Source organism: Spermophilus citellus (genome assembly GCF_964194105.1).
Source record: "Spermophilus citellus genome assembly, chromosome: 3".
In the NCBI taxonomy this organism is placed as follows: domain Eukaryota; kingdom Metazoa; phylum Chordata; class Mammalia; order Rodentia; family Sciuridae; genus Spermophilus; species Spermophilus citellus.
In genome coordinates this window covers 226,382,556-226,404,595 of record NC_138184.1, presented here as the reverse complement: position 1 = coordinate 226,404,595, position 22,040 = coordinate 226,382,556, and the positions used below count along the sequence as shown (strand labels likewise).

The window sequence follows — 22,040 nt, the reverse complement described above, 5'->3', positions numbered from 1 at the left end:
CCTCCGCTTGGAAGCCAGTGACTAGGGGCTGGGTCTCTGCAGACTCCTGCAGCCTGGGTGCAGCTAGGTGTGAGAGGGCCGCAGCAGCAGCCCTGGCCCTTGATCAAGGCTGATGCTCTGTGGCTGCTGAGGCGCAGAGCAAACACACCACAGGCTTGACAGTGCTGTCTTCGGGGTGCTCTGGGAAACTGGCCACCATGCCGTGAGGAAGCCCGAACCAGCCTTGCAAAGGGAGCCCGAGGAGAGGCCATATGCAGGGCTCTGGCTGACAGTCCCGACTGCCAGACCGTCTGTGAGAGATGGAGCTCGGATGCTCCTGCCCCGGCAGCCCCATCCTCCCCACCTGCCCGTCTTCCCAGCAGGGTCCAGACCCAGACAAGCAGAGACCACTCCTTTGCTTCTCCTCTCTTCACTCCACCTGAATTCCTGACCTATGGAACCCGGAGCAGAAAAAGTGATCATGTGACAGTATGTTTGAAGTGGTTTGTGACACAGCAGTTGGCAAGAAGGAACATAGAGAGGCAGAGAGGGGAGGAGAGGCAGTGGCCAGCCGTTCTGGGTGAGCCAGGCCGAGAACAGCCACGGCGGGACGTAGTGGCCTCTGCAGGCCTGAAGGTGGAGACCGTGCAATTACAGCCCCCGTGAGAACTAAAGCCACCGACAAGGGGGCACGCAGCTGCCCTGAAGGGATAGTGCCCTGAGGAAGGTGACTGCCACCTGAGATGGGCGTGAGGGTGGGAGGGAGCCACAGGGACACCTGCCTTCCACCGAGCTCCTGCTGGGTACGAAGGCCAGGCCCACAGGGGAGGAAGCTGGGTGGGAGCGAGGGGACCATAGCTGGCTCGCAGGGTTTGCAGCCAGGAAGTGTGACCTTGTGTGTCTCCCACAGATGGCCACGACGTAGGTTGCACCCAGGAGGGCTGGACCCAGCGTGGGGAAGTGCACCGCTGTGCACAGTCCTTGGCCTTGGGCCACCGAGCACTGAGGCAGGGTCCCCCTTCAGTCACCCCACTTCCTCTGGGCCCCTCCCCAGGAGCTGCTCCCCCAGATGCCAGGAAGCGTGGCCGACAGAGAGGGTGGCTGCTTTCTGGTTGCCCTGATGAAGGCTGCACCCACACATCCTGGAGCGCGGTGCGTGGAATACTAAAAAATTTAAATGCCGTAATCAGGACTCTGAAAGTAATGTAGCTGGAATTATTGAGGGAAATTTACAAGTTAAATAACCTAAAAGACTTCGGATGTAAATGACACCAAATTGGCAAGGACTTGGGGAGTACAAGAATTGTTTGTCCTTCCTCAGGGAAGAAACTGGCCAGAGAGGAGGCAGAGTCAAGGAAGGACAGAGGACACCCAGTCCTGTGTTCCCCAGGCAGCAACCTTGGGCTCCAACAGGACAGGTGCGGGGCCCAAACACTAGAGGGCTTGCAGCACCCCCGAGTCCTCTCACTAAGGGCCAGAAGCTCCTGATTCCTATGACCCCCAGTCAGCGTCTGCCCTCCTCACTTCAGCACGACCTTGGGCCTGTGATTAAGAAGCCCAGGCCGTCCTGTTCCAGGTGGGGGTCCCAGCGGTGGCACCTGTCGAGGCTCTTACCTGTGCTGCGGTCATTGCTGCATGACACAAATGGATGGAGGCCCAGGCTTTGCAAATCCAAGCTGGGTGTCAGTCCTGGTCCCCACAGGAGGTGGCTTGCACCCCTTTGCGTCTCTCATGATGTCCTTTGTGTTTGGGGCATACGGGCTGGAGATGCCATCTGAGAGCTCTCGTCCTGTGTGCACCCACAGGTCTCAGGTCAGAGAGACCCTTGGCTCCAGTCCCACTGATGCTGCCCCCTGCAGCTGAGCTGGAAACAGCTATGGTAGAGAGACGGACAGACAATAGAGTGCAGGTAGGCAGCAGCAAACAGGTGGCACACCCAAGCAATGCATCAGCAAGCTGGAGCAGCCGAAGTACACTGTCTCAACACAACAGCTCGAACAACGGCGATTTGCTTTCTCCTGTTCTGGAAATCAGATGTTTGAGATTCAGGTGTTGACAGGACCATGCTTCCTGTGAGGGCGCCAGGGAGAGATCTGTTCCAGGCCTCTCTCCAGCTCTCTCTGGTGGATCCTTGGCTGGTGGCCGATCGCTGCAATCTGCACATGGCAGTCTCACTGAGAGCTGTCTGTCTCTGCTGCCAAGTTTCCCTTCTTCATAAGGACACTAGTCTCATTGGATTAGGGTCCCCCTCATGACCACATCTTAATCATATGTAGCATTTGGAATCATGCTTCCAAATGAGGTCAGGTTCACAGGTACCAGAAGTTAGGACTTTGGCATCTTTGAGGGGATAAGATTCAATCCATACCGGGCAGCTTCTCTGCATGTGTGTATTGGGCAGGCACCGATGCCTGGGGCACCCGGCCAGCCAGGCAGTGGAGGGAAGTGAGAGAGGCATGGCTCCTGCCTTCCAAGAGATGACCCAGCCCAAGAGCACATGCTGCCACTTCTCACTTGCAGAAAACCTTTATGCCAAACAGAAAGCTCAGGCAGTTTCTGATCTGAACCTAAATTTTATTTGGGTCCTGTTCTGCCTGGATGCTGACTTGTGCCTGCCTCTGACATTGTAGAGAGGGGCCAGGATTGAGGACCCCGACCTGGAGAACTGGAGAAAATCACCCTTATCATAAGCTTCAACATGAGCTTAAAGATGCAGATCACAAGTCAAACTAAACAAAAGAAAACACAAGACAATCATCAAATCCAGAGTAACAAAAAAGTTAAGGCAGAAAGAAACAATAATCCTCATATATAGTCGATGGCTTGTTTTTGAATAGTAGTTTCCTGAATTTACCAATATCGATGATGAAAACTGATCTAACTCCAAATAAAAATTTACTAGGTACCAGGTAGAACAGCACATACCTGTAATCCCAGACTTGGGAGGCTGAGCCTGGAGGATTGCAAGTTCAAGGCCAACCTGGGCAATTCTGCCAGATCCTGTCTCAAAATAAAAGATGAGAGAGAGAGAGAGAAAGAGAGAGAGAGAGAGAGAGAGAGAGAGAGAGAGAGAGAGAGAGAGAGAGAGAGAAAGGGAGAGGAGAGAGAGAGAGAGAGAGAGAAGAGGAGAGGAGAGGAGAGGAGAGGAGAGGAGAGGAGAGGAGAGAGAGAGAGAGAGAGGGGGGAGAGGGGAGAGAGAGAGAGAGAGAGAGAGAGAGAGAAGAGGAGAGGAGAGAGAGAGAGAGAGAGAGAGAGAGAGAGAGCGCACGCATGCTGGGGATATAGCTAAGTGGGAGAGGCCCTGGGTTCAATCCCCAGACTTGGGAGAGGGTGGAAATTACCTGGCAGAAGGAAGAAGCAGGAAGTTCCAGTTCATGAAGATCAAAACCCACTCTTTCATGGTCAGAAGGAAACCCTAAAATGAAAGAGCTAGAGCTGTGAATCAGCTTCTAGGGATGCCAGGACCAGTAAGGCATCGGCCTCAGGAGTAGGGGTCCTGCCTGGGGAGCTGGGAGTGAGGAGGTAGGAGCTGCTCTTTCTTTTTGGGGGGAGGAGTCCTGGTGATTGAACCCAGGGGTGCCACCTCATGCAGCCACATCCCCAGCCCTTTTTATTTATTTATTTATTTGAGACAGGGTCTCACTAGGTTGTTTAGGGCTTTACTGAATTGCTAAGGCTGGCCTTGAACTTGCAATCCTCCTGCCTCAGCCTCTCCAGTGGCTGGGATTACAGGCCTGTGCTGCCGCACCTGGCAGGAACTGCTCTTTCTTAAGTCTCCAGTAACTTGATTTAACTCTAAACTTTCCTCATTTTGCTAAAATTACAAGAAGTAGGGCCCAAAAGATTTGCGTGCATGCGTCACGTGCGTGGCTGGCCTATTCGTGCCTCCCAAGGTTCCCCTCAATCACCACGTGGTGACCTGTCACTTACACAAGGGCCTGTGGCCTCCAGCGTTCTGAGAGCAGATGGGGCCTGGGTCCAAGAGAACGTGCCTGGGTTGGTCCTGAGGGGGCCGCCAGGTGGCGCCAGAGCCCGTGCCAGCGCGCAGCCTCCCGCCCGGTGCCCACGCACCGAGTGGAACGCGGCGTCGGGGTTTGACTTCTCAGGATTCGCCACGCGGGACCAGCTCCTGTTCCCAGAGGTTCCTCTTTCAGCCGAACAGCGAGCGACCATGATGGATAACTAGTCCCTTGGTTGTCCTGTGTCGTTTGGAAAGTCACTGTAGTTCTTAAGGGTTCCTTTCTCTGTTGAGCAGGTCACAGGTGCCAGAGGAGCTGAGCTGCCACCTCAGGTCCCCTCTGGAGCTAGCTGTTCCCCTGCACGGACGAGGTGCAGGGCCATTGCTCCTCTCCTGCCGCCCCACTTTCATGTCTCCCCACCTATAAGGTCACTCATGCCCACGAGCCGGTGGAGGCAGGTGTCAGCATCCAAGAGGTGGTTGTCCCAGATCCCCATGAGAACTTTTGGTGGAGGAGCAGCTCTGCCTGGCCCTGGGCAGGTGACTTCTCTTTTCCTGGACAGAAATCTCCGTCTACGGAGCAGGGACAGTGGCATCAAGGGCGGGCCTGAAGATTGGAGGTGATGTTCCTGAATGCTGAACCCAGTGTGTGGCCCTCAGTGACATACTCATCCAGCCAGTCTCTCCAAGCCCCCTTCTCACCTATCTGCTCACCCCAGATGTCTTCTGCCACTCACGCCTGGCAAATGACAAGTGTGCTCAGTGCTACAGGAGAGAAGACATGCAGCCACCGCCAGGCTAGACCACAGTCCTGAGCAGGGGTTTCCTGGGTGGGATGTGCTGGGGGCTGGGGGCCTGAGGAGGGCCCCGCTGACCTGCTCAGTGCCCACCAGGGAACCCACCGACCTCCCCTGGCCCCTCCAAGCCACCTAGCAGGGTGTACTCCTGTGAACTATATTTGAATCCTAATTTAAACAAGCAAGCTATACGAAAACTAGGTATCAAAGGAGTAGAATACCGGGTATTTGCCCGCGATGCCGTAGAGGGAGACATTGGGCTAATGAATGCCGCAGTCTGGCTGGGCACAATTCAGGAGCCACTTGTCAGAAGAAACTAACTTTATTTTTAGAACTAGGCAGGACTCTCTACACACCTCTCCTCACCTGCCTGGGCCGGAGAGACTGATGGGTTCCAGCCTGCTCCACAGGTGCTTCAGAGGTTCCTGGGAGCTCCGACACAGGGGAATGCAGAGATCCATCAGGAGCTGCCACAAATCCCATCAGGTCCCGATAGCATTGGGATGCTGAGCAGAGGAGGCCAAGAACCCGAGCTTAAGCAATCCTGACGCCCCAGCCTCCTGTGCCATTAAGATTACGGTGCACCACCGTGCCAGCTAAGATTTTTTAAAAACAAACTAATGGAATTTCCATCAACCAACCTGCACTAAGGAGGATAATAAAGCAATTTCTTTAGGAAGAAAGAAAATGATACCAGATGGAAACAATAAAACAATAAAGAAAAATAAGCCCCAGAAAGGCTAAATAGGTGGGGAAAACTGCATCTAGACACTGTAAGGATAATTCCTCTTCGTTGGATACCCAGTAACAGTGGAACATGCCGTTCATCCTGCACTGACTATCTGATCCACTAAATCATCCAGGTGGACAGGTGCACCTTGCATTGCGTTAGTAAGACCGTTGCGCCTGCGGGAGAAAGCCGGAGCAAGCCCAAAGGACACGGATAAACTGCCCAGGTCAGTGGCTCAGACTCCAGGGGTACCTGCTCCTACCACTTCACTACGTGCCCCCTCAGTTCCCATCTACGCTTTATAGGGAGCTCCTACTCAATAGATGCAGGTTTGCACTTGCTTTCATTGCAGGGAGGTGCGTGATGGGCACTAGGCTCCAATCAGGAATGCCCCGAAGGAGAGCAGTGAGGGAAAGCCTCCCAGTGCACAAATTCCACCCACCTGCTAAGATGTTGCTCTTGGCCTTGAAGGCACAATGGCTTGGGTGTGGATCTACACTGACTAATGAGTCACCAACAACAGATTGGATAGTCAGGAGCCTCGGTCAAGACCAGGGCGTCTGGGGACGAGGTATGTGGACATCCCAGGACAGGCCCCATGTGAGGATGCTCTGGTGCTCATTGGTATGCCCGCTGCAGAGGAGGCGCTCAGAAGGCAGCCTGATGGGATGATCAAGTGATCCTGCAGACGTCAGTAGCCTCTTTCTCTCTCACCTGGTGCTTCCTTGGTAGGTGTGTCAGTCAGTTTTTCATTGCTGTGACCGAAATACCTGATAAGAACAACTTAGAGGAGTTAAAGTTTATCTGGGGCTCCCAGTTTAAGAGGTTCAGTCCATGGCTGACCAACTCCATTCGTCTGGCCCCAGATGAGGCAGAGCATCATGGTGGAAGGGCTTGGTGGAGGTAAACTGCTCAGCCCTGGTAGCCAAGAAGCAGAGCGGGGCGGGGAGGAAGAGACAGTGACCCACTTCCTCCAGCCAGGACCCCCTGCCTACAGTGACCACTAGTAGTCCACTCAGATCGATCCACCAGCTCCCATAATCTAGTCACCCCACCTCTGTGTCCTACACTGTCTACCCCGTGAGCCTCCGAGGGGACGCTAACAATCAAACCATAAGAGTAGGTCCATTTCCCTAACCAAGGCTTATATGCACAGCATCACCATTGAGTTCTCAAACTGCCACCCGTGAGCAAAGCCCAGCACTGAGTCCCTGATATGGCACCTTCCACAGAGGGACAGACCAGACAGCCGCCTAGAGACCACGGTAACTTCTCACCACGCCTTCCTGAAGGAAGCTGGAAATTTGTCCCAAGAATGGAGTTCCACTCCAGACCTGCTTTCCCCACTGGTGCTGCTTCTGCCAGCACCACCATCTCAAGATTTTCAGAATGCCCTGTTGGTTGCCATGGTGACACGTACGTCATCATCGCCAGCCAAAGAACTCACGACGGTAAAAGGCACGGGGCACCGAATCCAGGCCCACAGAGTTCACTGGTCTTGGGAGGTGCCCACTGCCCAGTGGCAGCTGTTTAGATGGGTCTGGGGAGTGGCCTGCACCCATTGGAGGCCAGAACCCTGCAGGGAGGATGGAGGAGATACCTTGAGGCAATGACCGATGGACGTGCTCTGTTCCCGTAGCCAGAATTACCAGGCCCTGTACTTTGACAGGGTATCTCTGGAGACACTGCCTTAATTGCTCTGAGATGTCACCTGGAGAGAGATGATGGCAGTTTGAAGATAGAGAAGCCAGAAACAATCATGTAGGCGCACAGAAGAGCCAAAGGCCCAGCTGTGGGTGGCATGGCCTGGCTCAGGATTCCAATAACCCTCTTAGGTGTGCTGTTTCCCCTCCCCAGGACCCGGGGGTGGTGGGACTGTGGTCCTGGTACACAAAGGAGGACCCCTTTCTAGAGAACATATGGTAGTTTGTTCCTTGCTATGGAAGAAGAGTGCTCCATGGAACAGATGGACCGGTTTCTGGTCGAAGCTCCTGTCCCTGACATTTGGGCTGGGAAATGCACGTTTCTCTCTACTTTCTCTGCACGGTCCACTTCTGTGACCAGATGAATGGGGATTTCCCAACACCGAGCAGCTCACCTCTGAACAGCTGCTGGGGTCCTCTAACTCCGTTCAGTTCCGACACCACCCACCTGGACAGTCTCATGTCCCACGGGTTGTGAGCTCAGTCCTGCAAGCCTGCCCCCACTCCAGCTGCTAACCAGAGTCCCAGGCTGTTACCTGAGCTTCCGACTGACTGGCTCCATGTGGGCCCCCATCTCCCTCTCTCACATCTGCCAATTTACCATGAAGGATGCTGATGGACAGCCGGGGGAAAGGATGCCCAGGCAAGGCACAGGGGAGGGCGCCCAGAGCTTCCACACCCCTCTGGGCGAGCCACCCTCCCAGCTCAGCCGAGGCTCAGCCAATGTCCTTGTTTACCAGTGGTCACAGAGCTGGACCTCAGCCACCGCCCCTCTCCTGAGGGTCGGTGGGTGGGGTTGAAAGTGTCAAACTTCTAGTTCTTTAATATTTGGTCTTTCAGGTGACTGGCCCCATCCTAAGGCCACCCAGGAACCCCACTCTAAGTTACCTCATTAACAAAAACTCAGCTCATTATAAATAGCAAAAGAGACTACTGTCACCCAGGACCTACGGACAAGACCGAGTGTTAGTGTTTCTTATTATGCCACAGAGTTCATTCCAGTTTCTGGCTACAGCAGAACTGCTGTGAGCACCAGTTTGCAGGTCTCTGTGAGCCTGACATGTGTCTGGGGTAAATGCCTGGGGCTGGAGGGCACATGTTAATAAACTCCTTTCCAAAGTGCCAGGCGGGATTACCTTTCCCTCCAGCGGTACCAGGGGCTCTGCTGCTCTGAATTTTAACCTCCAGCGGTACCAGGGGCTCTGCTGCTCTGAATTTTAACCTGCACTTGATTTGGTCAGAGTTCTTGATTTTAGCCAATCTAATAGGTGCAGGTTGTGTTGCTGTTTTCCATTTCTGTGGTGGTGGTGGTGAAATGTGCACAGCATCCACCATTTTAACCATTTAATCTCAGGAGAACACAACCTTGATTCCACTCCACTGGGAGGTAGGTCTTGCCCCAGCCATTTGGGGCTTCTCCTGCAGCTGGATCAACAGGGGTCCCAGGGGCTCCCTGGACTGGCGGGATGAGGCCCAGTTACCGGGGATACAACCGCTGCTACCGAATAGGGGCTGGGGGTTCTCATGGTTCTTCTCTGCCATCAACAATGACCAGGGGGATACTGTGGTGACCCCATAAAGACAGGAGCTAAGAACTTGTCCCTTGTGGAAATGAACTTGGGTCACCTCAAGAGGTGAGGCAGAGTGAGGTGTTCTCGGAGTGTTAGACGTGGCCCAGGTGGGAAGGGATCTGAGGATCCAGCTGAAGCCGTGTGACAGTGACAGCTGGCCTGTTTTCCCTTTACTCTAGCCCCGTGGTCACCAACATTGTTCTTCTCACTGGAGACAGGATGGAGTTGGCACCACCCACTATGCCCCAAGGGCTGATGGGGCTTTGTGTTTCCCTGGGTGGGGGCCACAGGATTTGTTCCTCTAGGCAAGGGACACTCTTTCCCTCCTGGTCCATTCTCCATCCTTCTCCCCCAGCCCTTCTGACTTCTGGCTGGATTTGGCCGATGCTGACTTCTGGCTGGATTTGGCCGATGGCAGCGTTACCAAGGAGGCGGGGGTTAAGTGGGAACCTGGGTGAGGGAATCCTGCAGTCCCTGCTGGGCAGACACTCTCCGGCCCCCGGTCCCTACTTGTTCTGCTGGTGCATCTCCTCTCCCTGCCCCTCCCCTGGGGCCAGTGTCTGGCGCCATCCCTCAGCCCGTTCACATCTCATGAGGGGCCCTTCATCACCCTTCTCCACTGAACCCTCTCTGTGTGCCACATCCTTCCCACTGGGAGTGGACCGACCCTGGGACCTTGAAGTCATTTAGCTTTGCTGAAGCACAAAGTTCAAGGAGGGAGAAGGTGGTGAAGAGGAAGAGGGAGAGGATGACCATCGAGGCAGCTCTAGGCCCTGCGGGACGTCAGCTATTGTGACAGCGGAAGTTACCTCCTCCCCCATTGCCTCAGTTTCATCACCCCAAAATAAAGATGAGGATGGGCCACGCCTTTCCGGGTGCCCCTGAGGGCTCCCAGAACACACTGGGGTCCTGCCACCCTGGGGACCAGCACATCAGTGGTTTGTGAGGGACGGTGACTCACTGCCAGGTCGGAGCCACGAAGGGACCACATCAGATTCGGTAGTTGAAAAAGGTTTTCTGGAGGAAATGTGGAGCGGGGTTGGCCAGGGGACAGGTGCCGTGGAGCCAGAGCAGCAGGTCAGCTGGGAAGGGGACAACTGCAACCGCCGCAGCCAAAACATAAACCCGAGGGAGACCCGGAATTGCACCCAGAAAGAAGGCACGGAGCGCGAGGAGCGGGAGCCGCCTGCTGTATCTGGGGCCTAATGCGCGGTGCCCGGCAGGGCCACTGGACAGCTGCCCCTTGGCCTCACGCCTCCAGTGACTGGGGTCAAGTGAGGACCGCCCAGCTCCTGTCACTCTCTCCCACAAGGGGACACTTCCAAGACCTGGCCTCTCCCGCCTCACCTGAGGATGCTCCTGCGCACCCTGTCCCTCGGCCCCTCCCTTCCTGCCTTGCCTAGGCCTTTCCTCCGGGTCCCACAGTCCCTCCCCTCTGTTTGGCCAGGTCACCCCTGAGGCCCTGATGTGATGGGCCTGGGCTGGGCCTCCGGCCTGGTGACTTTTCAGTGCCCCACAGGTGACCCCAGGATCCATGAGCGCTGGGAACTGCAGGTGGCTGGCAGATTCGAGTGCCCTCCGTGTTCCCTCTGGTGACACCTTCTCATCAACTTACAAGCTTGCCATTAATTCCCCGGTTTTAAAGAAACCTTTGCAACCCCATCTCTTCCTCCAGCTAGCGCCCTCCTTCCCGGCTCCCCTGACAATCCAACTCCTCTAAGGTGCTGTCCGTCCTTGCTCTCGGGACCTGCCTCCTCCCCGCCTACTTGTCTTCCGTTTGCAGGGGCTGTGGGGACACAGGCGCTGACGACCACCCGGGATGCCTTCAGATGCCTTCAGATGCCCTGTGGGTGCTTCTGGTCCTCCTAAGTCACGGTGGGGGCCTTCCATTCCCCTCTCCGGCTTTCCTTACATCAGAACACCCTAAGACTGGGCTTTGGAACCCTTCTCTTTTGATGCCCATTCCCTTGGCAAGCTCATCCGTTTCGTGGCATAAAATACTGCCTACACGTTGACCCTGGGTGTAAATTTCCAGCCTAACTTCCGGCCTCATACACCCAAATGCCAGTGGACGTCCCTTCTTGAATGTCTATGAGGCATCTCAAACTCATCCTCCCAACCTTCCCAGTGGGAGTAAATGGAAGTTCCATGCTTCCAACTAGATTCAGGCCAAAACCTAGGAGCCGTTCTGCTCTCTTTCTTTCATACCTATGGCCATTCTGAGAACAAATCCCATTTGTCAGTATTTTCAAAATTTATTAAAAATCTGCATTAGTCTGTTTTTCATTGCTATAACAAAATACCTGAAGCTGAGTACTTTATAAAGAAAAGAGGTGTAGGGCTGGGGTGATAGCTTAGTGGTAGAGTGCTTGCCTAGCTTCTGCCAGGCCCTAGGTTCAATCCCCAGCACTGCAAAAAAGAAAAAAAAATACTTAGTTTGCAGTTTGGGAGGTTGAAAGACAAAACAGCTTGGGGCTGGTGCTGGTGAGGGCCCGCTCAGCTGCACCACCTCATGGAGGATGGCACCCCACTGGTGGGAACGCAAGAAGTAGAGGTCATATTGTCAGACAGGAAGCCAGAGGCTGGCTCCCGCCAGGCTTGCCGGAACAACTTGCTCTCCAGAGAAGTAACGCAAGATTCCCTGGGAAAGACAGTGGTCCCTTCCCGGGGCAGTGCCCCGTCACCCGCTGGGCCCCTCTGCTTTCCCGTCTCACCACCTCTTCACATTTCTGCACGAAGGACCCAGCTCCCAACCCGAGCGCCTCTGGGAGCTCACTCGGCCACCCCCGCAGCATCCTGACGCTTCTCACAATCTCGGCCACCACCTCTGTTCAGACCTGCCGGCGTCTACTCTCTGAATGATGGCAGTGGCCTCCTCACTGCGTCCTGCTTCAGTCTTGACCCGCACGGTCCATGGCCAACATGCAGCAGTGAGGTGTCCGTCAGGTCGCGTCTGCCCTTGCTCAGATCCTGACGTCTGATTCAGTGTAAAGCACCAGGTCCCTAAAATACCCGGCAGGGCCCCGCACAGTCCCTGTACCTCAGAGCAGTCTGGCCACACTGCACTGCTCTCACACACCAGGCCCTGAAGACCTCCCCTGCTCGCCCCCTACTGTGCTGGACTGTAGAGCTCCTTCCCTGCTTTATTTATGGATCTTTTAACTAAACTTTTTATTTTCGAATAATTTTGTGGATTCAGGTGCAGTTGTGAGAAATCATGTGGAGAGCTCTCTCACGTATCTCCTACCCATTTCTCCAAAGGTAACGTCTTGCAAAATTAGAGTACAGGATCACAACCAGGATATTGAAAATGCACTTGTGTGAGTTTCCTGTGGCTATGTCACTAATGACCCCAAACTGGCCAGTGCAAATACCACAGGTGTACTCTCTCCTTGCTCTGGAGGCCAGAAGTCCTGGGCAAAGGCACGGGCAGCACTGAGCTCCCCGAAGATCTGGGGAGAATCTTTTCCTCTTCAGCTGCTGATGCAACCCATCCTCCTGTGCTGTCTTCACACACACACAGAGAGAGAGAGAGAGAGAGAGAGAGAGAGAGGAGTGATCCCCTTGGTCCCTCTCTGATAAGGACACTTGTAATGGCAATTAAGGCCCAGCCAGGAAATCCAGGAGAATTTACTCTCCAGACGTTTAATCACGTCTGCAAAGACCTTTCTGTCCAGAATAAGTAACATGAACAGGTTCTGGGCATTCGGCTGTGGACAGATCTTTGGGAACCTTTATCAGCATAACTCAGCAGTATAGATTCTGGACGTTTCCATCCCCAGAAGGATTCCCCCTCCCACTGTCCCCTCATAGCCACACCCATTCCTCCCATCCCCACTCCCTCTTTAACTCCTGGCAACCACTAATCTGTTCTCCATCCCTGTAATTTTACCATCCTCGGAATGTTATATAAATGGAATCATGCAGTATGTAGCATTTTGAGATCAGCTTTTTTCACTCAGTTGGCTTTTTCACACTTTCAATTAACTCAAAAGATTGAAATAACCTTGTAATTATTTTGAGATTCCTCTGTGTATTTGTGTACTTCAACAGCTTGCTCCTTTTCGTTGCTGAGTAGTATTCCACAGCACAGATGCACAACAGTTCATTTAATACTTTACACATTAAAGGACACTTGGGCTGCTTCCAGTTTGGGGCTATTATGAAGAAAGCTACTGAAGCATTCATATGTAGGTTTTTAGGTGAACAAGGGATTTTATTTCTCTGGGTTAAATGCCCAAGATTGCAATTGCTGGGTTCAATGTGTGATTAATTTTACAAGAAACTCCAAACTTGCTGGGCGAGGTGGCTTATTCCTGAAATTCCAGTGATCCATGAGGCTGAGGAGGAGGAGGACCACAGGTTCGAGGCCAGCTTTAGCAATTTAGTGAGACCTTCAGCGACATAGTGAGACCTTGTCTCAAGATAAAGAATAAAAAGGGCTGGGGACACAGCTCAGTGGTGAAGCACCCCAGGCTCAATCCCTAGCACCAAAAATAAATAAGAGAGAGAAACTGTCAGACTTTTGCAAAGTGCAGTGCCTGGCCATGCAGGAGCACTCTACCTCTGGGCATCCTCACCAGCATCTGTGCTGTGGCTTCAAGTGCAACACAGGTGCGCGGGTGACGGCCGCTGGAGCTGAACAGCCCTGCCTGGGCTGATTCTCATCTGTGTGTCCTGGCTGGGGATGTGTCTGTCAGTGCCTTTTGCTCTTTTTCTAATTGAATTATTTGGGGGTTTCCTTCTGATTTTTCAGTTCTTCACATATTGTCAACCCTCTTCCTTTGTCTCATCTGTGTTTTGCACGGTTTCTCTCCTACATGGCTTTAATTTCCAAACTCATGACAGAGAAGAAGCTTTTTATTTTGGTGAAGTCCGATTTAGCAATTTTTCCTTCTATTTATTTATTTATTTGTGTGGTCCTGGGGATCTAAACCAGTGTTGCTCCACCACTGAGCCCCATCCCCAGCCTTTTATTTTTATTTTGAGACAGAGTCTCGCTACGTTGCTGAGGCTGGCCTTGAAATCGCCGTCCTCCTGCCTCAGCTCCCTGAGTGGCTGGGGTTACAGCCACTGTGACCAGCTTTCATTTTTCCTCTAAAGATTGTGCTTTTGGCATCAAGACTAAGAATACTTCACCTAGCCCTAAGTCCCAAAGGTGCTCTCTTAAATCTGTCTGAGGTTTCGTGGCTTTATCTTCTGTACTGAAGTCTGTGATCCCTTTAGAATTAACTTTCTATAGGGCTTGAGAGTCGGGCGGAGCTCTGTCCTTGCCTTTGGACGTCTGCTCGATCCAGCACCTTTGGTTGAAAGGTCATTTTTCCTCCACTGAGTTGCTTTTGGACCTTTGTCAAAAACCAGCTGGGGCTGGGGCTGGGGCTCAGCGGTCGAGCGCTCGCCAGCATGCGCGAAGCCCTGGGTTCGATCCTCAGCACCACATAAAAATAAATTATAAAATAAAGGTATTGTGTCCAACCACAATAAAAAAAATCAGGTGGGCGTGCTCGTGTGGGTCTATTTCTGGTTCTCTGCTCTGTTCCGTTACTCTTTATGTCCTTCCCTCACGATACCACCTCGCCACAAGCCTGAGCCTGGGCTATAGGCAACCCTCCTACTTTATTTCGATTTCAAAAATAGGTTTTGTAGTTCTTTCGCCTTTCCATTTAGGACGACTTCTTCCTTTCCTACAAAAACCCTTGCTGGGATTCTGATAGGAATTAATTTAAGGGAAACCTGTGGAACCAACATCTTTGCTGTCCTGGCTCTTCTAGAACTTCGGCTTGTATCTGCGTCTCTTGGTCAGGTTTCCTCTGCCTTCCACCCTCAGCCCCGAGTGGCTCTCAGCAAGAGTCTGTGCGTGCTCAGTTAGACTTGAACTAGGTATCCTCCCATTTCACTGAGCATTGTGGATGGAATCGCGTTTGCAATCTCAGTGTCCACTGGGTCTTGCTAGGATATGGAAACACACCTGTCTTTCGCATTCTCATACCCCAGGGCCTTGCTGAACCTCCTTCTTGTTCCAGGAGGCTCTTTGTAAACCTACTGGGGTTTTCTAGGTAGATAATCATGTCACCAGCCTCTTTGTCGGGCGGGTCTCCAGCACTGGCTCCAGCTTCTAGCACTGCACCCATTCCAGGTGGCAGAGGTGAACGTCCTGGCTTTATCCCAATTTTACAGGGAGAACATTCAGCCTCTTACCATTAAGTGTGATCCTAGCTAAGATGTCTTATAGATGCCCTTGAACGAGTTGAGGGAGTTCCCGGCTTTCCTATTTTTCTGAGAGGGCTTGTTTTATTTTATTTTAATCATGAATGGATGTTGAACTTAATGTTGAATGTTTCCCACCCTGGTTGATGTGATCTTGTGAGTTTTCTTCTTTAGTTTATTAATGTGGTAGATTACCTTGATTGGGGTTGTTTTGTTTCGTTGTTGTTTGTTTTTGTGGTACTGGGGATCCAAGCCAGGACCTCTCACGTCCTAGGCAAGCATTCTTCCATTGAACTACATCCCCAGCCATTTTTTTTTTTTTTTTGAGACAGAGTTTTGCTAAGTTGCTGAGGCTGGCCTCAAATTTGCAATCCTCCTGCCTCAGCCTCCTGAACCACTGGGATTACAGGTGTGTGCCACCACACTCATCCTTTTTTTTTTTTTTTCCCGGAGATAGTTCTCACAAGTTGCTGAGGCTACTTGTGACCATCCTGCCTCAGCCTCCTGAGTAGCTGGGATTACAGGCTTGTGCCACAACACAGGCTTGATTCAGTTTTGAACATTGAACCAGACTTGCATGTCTAAAATAAACAGCCTAGGGGCTGGGGATGTGGCTCAAGCGGTAGCGCGCTGGCCTGGCATGCGTGCGGCCCGGGTTCGATCCTCAGCACCACATACCAACAAAGATGTTGTGTCCGCCGAGAACTAAAAAATAAATATTAAAAATTCTCTCTCTCTCTCCTCTCTCACTCTCTCCTTAAATAAAATAAAATAAAATAAAATAAACAGCCTACATATTTTTCTTGCCCGTTATCTCTCTCTCTGTCTCTCTCTCTCTCTTCCATTTGATGATAAGTTCCCAGAGGGCAGAGGCCTTTGGTTAATTTTGTTCATTGCCTAAGACAATGCAGCAAGGACTCAGCTCTTACTTATTGAATGAGGCAAGGAGCGAAGAGAGATGGAGGGACTTCCCACGATGATGGCAGAGGGAGAGTCCAGGGCACAGCCGTGGTGGCCAGCCAAGCTGGGCAGAGGTCACGAGGCCCAGGACAGCCTGTTAGTCTGAATGACTTGAGAGGAGGTGAAGACAGCCAGCCAAGAGTTTGCAGTGGACCTGGTGATGACCACATAGAGAAGCAAGGAATCAGACTTTATAAACATGATTGATAGAGTGGAACATCCTTACAGCGAAGTCTTAATCAGAGCTGAGAAGACGAGCTATCAAGCACAAAAACCCATGGAGGAAACTTAAACATATATTGTTAAGTGAAAGAAGCCCATCTGAAAAAGCCCCGTACTAAGAGTCAACCAAACAGCACTCCCTCGGAAGCAGAACTGTGGAGATCAGCGGTTACCAGGGGTTCGGGTGGAGGGAGTTTTTTGTTGTTGTTGTATTGAGGTGCAGAAAAACCCAGGGGTGCTTTATCACTGAACCATATCTCCAGCCCTTTAAATTTTTCTTTTTTTATTTTGAGACAGGGTCTCCCTAAGTTGCTTAGGGCCTCACTAAGTTGCTGAGGCTGACTTTGAACTTGCCATCCTCCTGCCTCAGCCTCCTGAGTCGCTGGGATTACAGGCCTGTGCACCACGGCTCCTGGCTATGTTTATACATTTCTCAAACCCAGAGTGAGAAGCCAGATGTTTTTATGTTCTTCCGGGGGGAAGCGTACGTGCACACACGTGCTGTAGGCACACACGCATGCACATGCTCAAAGCACACACTTTCATACCCATGAGTGTGCTTTACACACTTTTCTGTACATCTTGCTTTTTTTCCTTGACGTATCACTGAAACTCCTCTACATCCCCCTTGCCTGAAAGCATTCATTAAATGATGCAATTTCTTGTCACCTGTTTATACCCATCTTGGGATTAATGTCACCTGTCACCTGTTGAGGAACATGAGGTCCTTTCCAAATTCTTGCCAGGTAAGCAGTGCTGAGGGGAACAACCTCAGACATTATGAATGGCTGAATTTCTCCCCAACTCTAGCCCCATCCAACCCTGCCCATTCTCCAGCCTCTGCCTCAAGCCAGCCCAGCCCTCCCGGACCCCCATGGGCCACTCCGAGCCACCACTCATCTGCCTGAGTCTGCTTCTATTCCATGCCTGGTGCTGGGCTGGGCCTTGAGGTGTCCAGACTGGCAGGTCTCACTGGAGTCAGAGGACAGGGGACAACTCACCAGGGGACAGTTATTTAGAAACAAGGTGTTGAGTGCTGGGATAGAAACCTTCTGCCCCCTGGAGGTCCTGGGGAGGGGCTATGCCTGGTCAAGGTCCCCGTGAGGCTTCCTTGCTGGCTATGAGTAGGAGGAGTAAAAGAAAGGCCATGGGGTGTGGCACCGAGGGGCAGACCACCTGTCGCCCTCCACTTGGGTGCTGGCTGGCTGCGCTCCCCGCCACCCTCCTCACTTTCCGAACTGATGATCCGTCCTGTTGGAGGGGCTCTTCCAGACTCATCCTGAGGTTCACAGCCAGTGGTGGAGGAGGGAAGAGATGGGGGCACTGCTTCTCAATAGACCCAAGGGGAAGCTGTAGCTCTGACCTCCAGGCATAAGGATCTGGGTCCTGAGGAGCCTTCCAAGCCCTCAGATCCCACGATTCCCACAGCTCTCCATCTCTCCCGCAGGCCACTGGGAAAACCATTCCACCTTTCCCTCCCGGCCAACCCTGTGTCCAAGTGCTGCCTCTGGAGATTTATTCCTTTGGGCTGCTAAGCTCTGCCCCTCCAGAAGTGTCCCGTTTGAAGCTAATATTCCTGGGAGGGACAGCTTGGGTAGCATGGACCCCGTTCCCTTCATAAGAAAAGGCCCCAGAGTCAGTTTTGATTAAGGGCAGAAAGTGAGAAGATGTGGGTAAAAAGTCCCTGGTGGGTCCTCTGAGTCGCCAGGGAAGGGGAGGAGGGTCCTGAAAATAGAAACAGGTGCTAGGAGAAGGGGCAGGGGCAGAACTGAGCCGGTTACTCCAGGGCAGAGCAGGGGGGCAGTTTCTGTCCCCTTTGAGGTAGGTGTCCTTTAAAAGGCTGTAAAGCAGCACGATTCATAACCCTTGGGAGGGGGAAGCATCTGAGTGTCATTGAGTAGATGGATGAATTGGCAAATGCAGCATATACATGCCATGAAATATTATTCATCCTTTAAAAAGAAAGAGCATCCTGTCACATGGTACAGCATGGGTGAATCCTGAGGTTTATCCATGTGACCGAGTGAGGAGAAGCCAATCACAAAAGGACAGACACTGTATTATTCCACTTACACAAGGTCCCTAGAATGGTCAAATTCATAGAAAATGGAACACAGGTTGCCAGGGGGATGGGGGAAATTATTGTTTAATGGGTACAGAGTCCCAGCTTGTGGTCATGAAAAGGGTTCTGCTAATTGGTTACACAATAATGTGATTATACTTTACAATCCTGAAGTGTGCCCTAAAACATGCTTCAGATGGTAAATTTTATGTGTGTTTTATCACAATTGAAAAATTAAGACAATAGCCAGGCACCTATAATCCCTCAGGAGGGATTTGCAATCCTCCTCTGGAAGCTGAGGCAGGAGGATTGCAAGTTCAAAGTCAGCTTCAGTAACTTAATGAGGCCCTAACCAAGTTAGTGAGACACTGTCTTAAATTTTAAAAAATGTAAAAAAAAAAAAAAAAAAGGTTAGGGATGTGGCTCAGTGGTTGAGTGCCCTTGAGTTCAGTCCCTGGTACAAAATAAATAAATAAATAAATGAAACATTACAACCAAGAAAAAATGAGGGGTAGAATATTTCAGCAGGCAGGAGCTGAGTTCCACTGTGTGCTGGACACTGCTGTCAGGTCAGAGGTTTGAGGCAGGACTCTGGGAAGAGCCCACAGTGACCAGAAGACCAGAGCTGGGCTCATCTGACTGCAGTTGGGAAAGGGATTCCCTAGGTTTCTCCGATCCCTTCAGAGAGACACCAGTGAAGCTCTTCTGGACCACAATTATATCATGTATGTGTAAGTACTTGCAAGAAGGGCCAGTTGTGATAGAACCAAAGTGTTCAGTACATAAAAAGACAAGACTTTTTTTAATGGGTAATGAGTGCAGCCACATAGTGAGACCTGTTCCTGAAGCTGGACCAGAAGCAAAGCTCACCCTCAGAACTGCATGTGAGAGTGTGGCCATCATGTATGGGGGGGGGGGGGGCGGCATTCAGGTGTAGGTAACCTCTGCATCAATTAGGATGCTCTGTGAATTCCTGTATGTGCACACCTGTGTGTAGGTTGGGAGGACTCTATCGTGGATAATGTGCACAGTCACATTATGTTGCTCTGTGGATCTGTGCATGTGCACACCTGTGTGCATGCATGTGTGTGTGTAGTGTGTGTGTGTGAAGGAGGCCCTGGTGTAGGTAATGTGTGCGGCCAAATAAGATGCTCTGACTGAATGTGTGTGTGTGTGTGTATGTGTGTGCTCTCACTGGTACCCGTGTGTGCTGGGGGGTGCTCAGTGTGGGTAACCAGTGCAGCCACATGGCATGCTCTGGCTCCGTGTGATCGTGGGTATACAGGTGCATGTGCAGACCTAAGACATGTCTGTGTAGAGGCTGACGCGCCCCACCTGTCTGGGTCTGGCAAGGGCCCACGACTGACTCTGAGATGAGATCCTGCAGACGGATGGATGGGGCGACGCTTCCTGCTCCGATCCCTAACTCATTATTAAGCTCCTCGCTCTTTGCAGACGCTCCCTGCGCCTCCCCCGCTCCGGGCTGCAGCGGCGCAGGCGCCGGGCCGAGCCGAGCGCCGAGCGGGGAGCGGGCGATCGCGCTCCGGGCCGGGGTCCCCGGGGAGCAGGTGAGCGACCCGCGCCGCGCGGCCCCCACGGCCCTGGGCGAGGACGCCGCCCGGCCGCGCTGCGCCAGCGCCCCCGCCTTCCCTGCTGGCAGTACCCGCCTCGCCTCTGCTGGCATCCTCCTCCTCCCCCTGCCTGGCTGCCGGGCATCCCTCCTCCCTGCCTGGCATCCCTCCTCCCTGCCTGGCATGTCCCCCTTCTCCCTCCTGTCTGGCATCTCTTCCCTCCCCTCTGCCTGGCATCCCCTCTGTCCTCTAACTGGCATCCCTTCTTATGCCTTCCCTGGCACACACCCCTACCTGGCACATCCCCTCGCCCCACCTGGCATCTCCCTCTCCCTTTCTGGCACGTCCTCCTTTCCCGATGTCTGCCCCCACTCCTGACTCTTCACCCCGCCCCAGCCTAGTGCCTCTCCCTCCTGCCCCCTGGTACCTCCTGCCTGACTGGCCACTCTCCACCTCCTCTTCCCTGCCCGGCTCCCTCCCCTCCACCCCCATGGCTCCCTCCCCTCCCTCCACCTGCACTTCCCTTCCTCCCCTGTCTGGCACTGTCCTGCCTGGCACCTTCCCTTCCTCCCCTGTCTGGCACCACCCTCCTCCCCTTGCCTGGCACCTCCCTCCTGCCTAGCACTTTCCAGACCTGCTCCTCCTGGCACCCTCTCCCTCTGACTCCGTGTCTGGCACCCTCTCCCTCCTTCCCTACCTAGGACCTTCCCCAGCCGGGCACCCCTCTGGCCCCCCTTGGCTGGCATCTCCCCTACCTAGCACCTTCTTGCCCCTCCCTGGCACTTTCCCAGGCTCACCTTGGCATCCTTCTCCGTGGACACCTCTCCAGTTCATTTGTCCCTCTGTCCCCCGCCTTCCTTCGGGGCACCTCCCCCAGCTCTGGATGGGGTAACCCCTCTCCTATTCTCACCCTCCTCCTCTCCTGTCAGCTCCAGCAGCTGTCTCTGGGCCACACACACCTTCCCACCCTTACCTGCTGGGCAGGGCCCCTTCTCCAGCTTCCTCCCCTCCTCATCCTCCTTCCTCCTCGCCATTACCACAGTGGAGCCTTCGTGGGACACATGGCCAACCCCCCCTCTGCCCACATTGTACATGTGACCCCAAACACTCTCGAGCCCACCCCACTCCCTCCCCAGACCCAGGCCCACAGCACCATGTTCTCCCAGGCCCAGGGGACTTCAGTTCAAAAGTTGAGTCTGACCCCAGCCCTAGATCTTCCTGCTCTTCTAGGCACAGAAGCTAGGGGATGGGTTCTGGACAGAACCGGGAGGCCACACACAGCCGGGCCTGGATGAGCTTCGGAGCACACTGACCTCCGGCCCACCCCCCCTGGGAATCCCCTGGTGCCAGTCACCATCCCCGCTGGTCAGCCTCCTTCACTTCCAAAGCCCAGCCCTCCCTCCACCTACTCTCTGCCCAAGGCCGCTTTCCCCTGTGAGGCCTGGGGCTGCGGGGGTGGTCTCAGCTCCTATCTTTCTAGTTCTCTGTCCTACAGGAAGGACCCTTGGGCCCATCTTCACCTGCATCTGGCACACACTGTGCCCACCCCATGCTCTTCCGTGGGCCACTCAACCTCAGACTGACCTTTGCTGTCCCTCTAGACCTGGTTCCTACCTATTTCCTGTCTTCTTCCTCAGACCTCCTATCCAGGGAGTTTGGCCTCCTCTCCAGCCTCCTGAGGCCCTTTCGAATCTGCCTGGGGGCTCAAGATCCAGCCCACCCCTCCCATTGTCCTCTCCTTTCAGATCCTCCTCAGAATGGCCCTTGGTGCTACAGGCGTGGTGGGCTCTGGGCCCGGGCACCGAGGGGGCACTGGATGACTCACCCAGTTGCAGGACCCTGCCATCTATGACTCCAGGCCTTCAGCACCCACCCACCGTGGTACAGGTAGGCTCTTCCTTCCTCCAAAGCCAAGAGCAGGAGCTCTGACCCTTCTAGTCTGCCAGCTCTTGGCCCTGGCCACATCGCGTGGTCCCTCCCATGTCTGCCCGCTGGACCCCTGAGTGCCCGTGCAGTGCCTCTCCTCATCCCTCCCAAGGCTGGAGCCCCCTCCTTGACCCTGCTGACATCTGTCATTTGTGCCACTTCTCCATCCCTGCACTACCTCCTGTGAGTGTCCCCCTCACCTCCTGGTGTCCCCAGGTCCTGCCCTTCAAAGCCACTCTGAGCCAGGAACACACTAGTTGGAACCCATGTTTGGCTTCTGTGGAAAAGGTCTGGGGCTCTGGCTTCTTCCATGTTCTCCCTGCCCAGACACCCAGAGACACCGTCTCTCCCCTC

The 22,040-nt window shown here is 53.5% G+C and overlaps 1 protein-coding gene and 2 long non-coding RNA genes across 4 annotated transcripts in view; 2 read left to right on the top strand and 1 right to left on the bottom strand.

Moving 5' to 3' along the window:
* LOC308643142 overlaps window positions 1-22,040 on the top strand; it is a 90,014-nt gene that overhangs the window by 29,111 nt on the left and 38,863 nt on the right. The gene's annotated exons all lie outside the window — the stretch shown is intronic.
* On the bottom strand, window positions 2,574-4,004 carry LOC308644797. Its single transcript, XR_014021090.1, has 4 exons — window positions 3,910-4,004; window positions 3,321-3,394; window positions 2,905-2,979; window positions 2,574-2,708 (listed from the first exon to the last, which is right to left on the bottom strand). It is a non-coding gene; the product is annotated as an uncharacterized lncRNA (long non-coding RNA).
* The window catches only part of SMARCD3 (SWI/SNF related BAF chromatin remodeling complex subunit D3), a 32,789-nt gene continuing 30,421 nt past the window's right edge, over window positions 19,673-22,040 (top strand). For both annotated transcript variants that reach the window (XM_081287276.1, XM_081287275.1), the window contains exons 1-2: window positions 19,673-19,757; window positions 21,506-21,647. In XM_081287276.1, coding sequence (XP_081143402.1) covers window positions 21,609-21,647 — 39 coding nt within the window. In that variant the 5' untranslated portion in view covers window positions 19,673-19,757; window positions 21,506-21,608. The remainder of the gene's footprint in view (window positions 19,758-21,505; window positions 21,648-22,040) is intronic.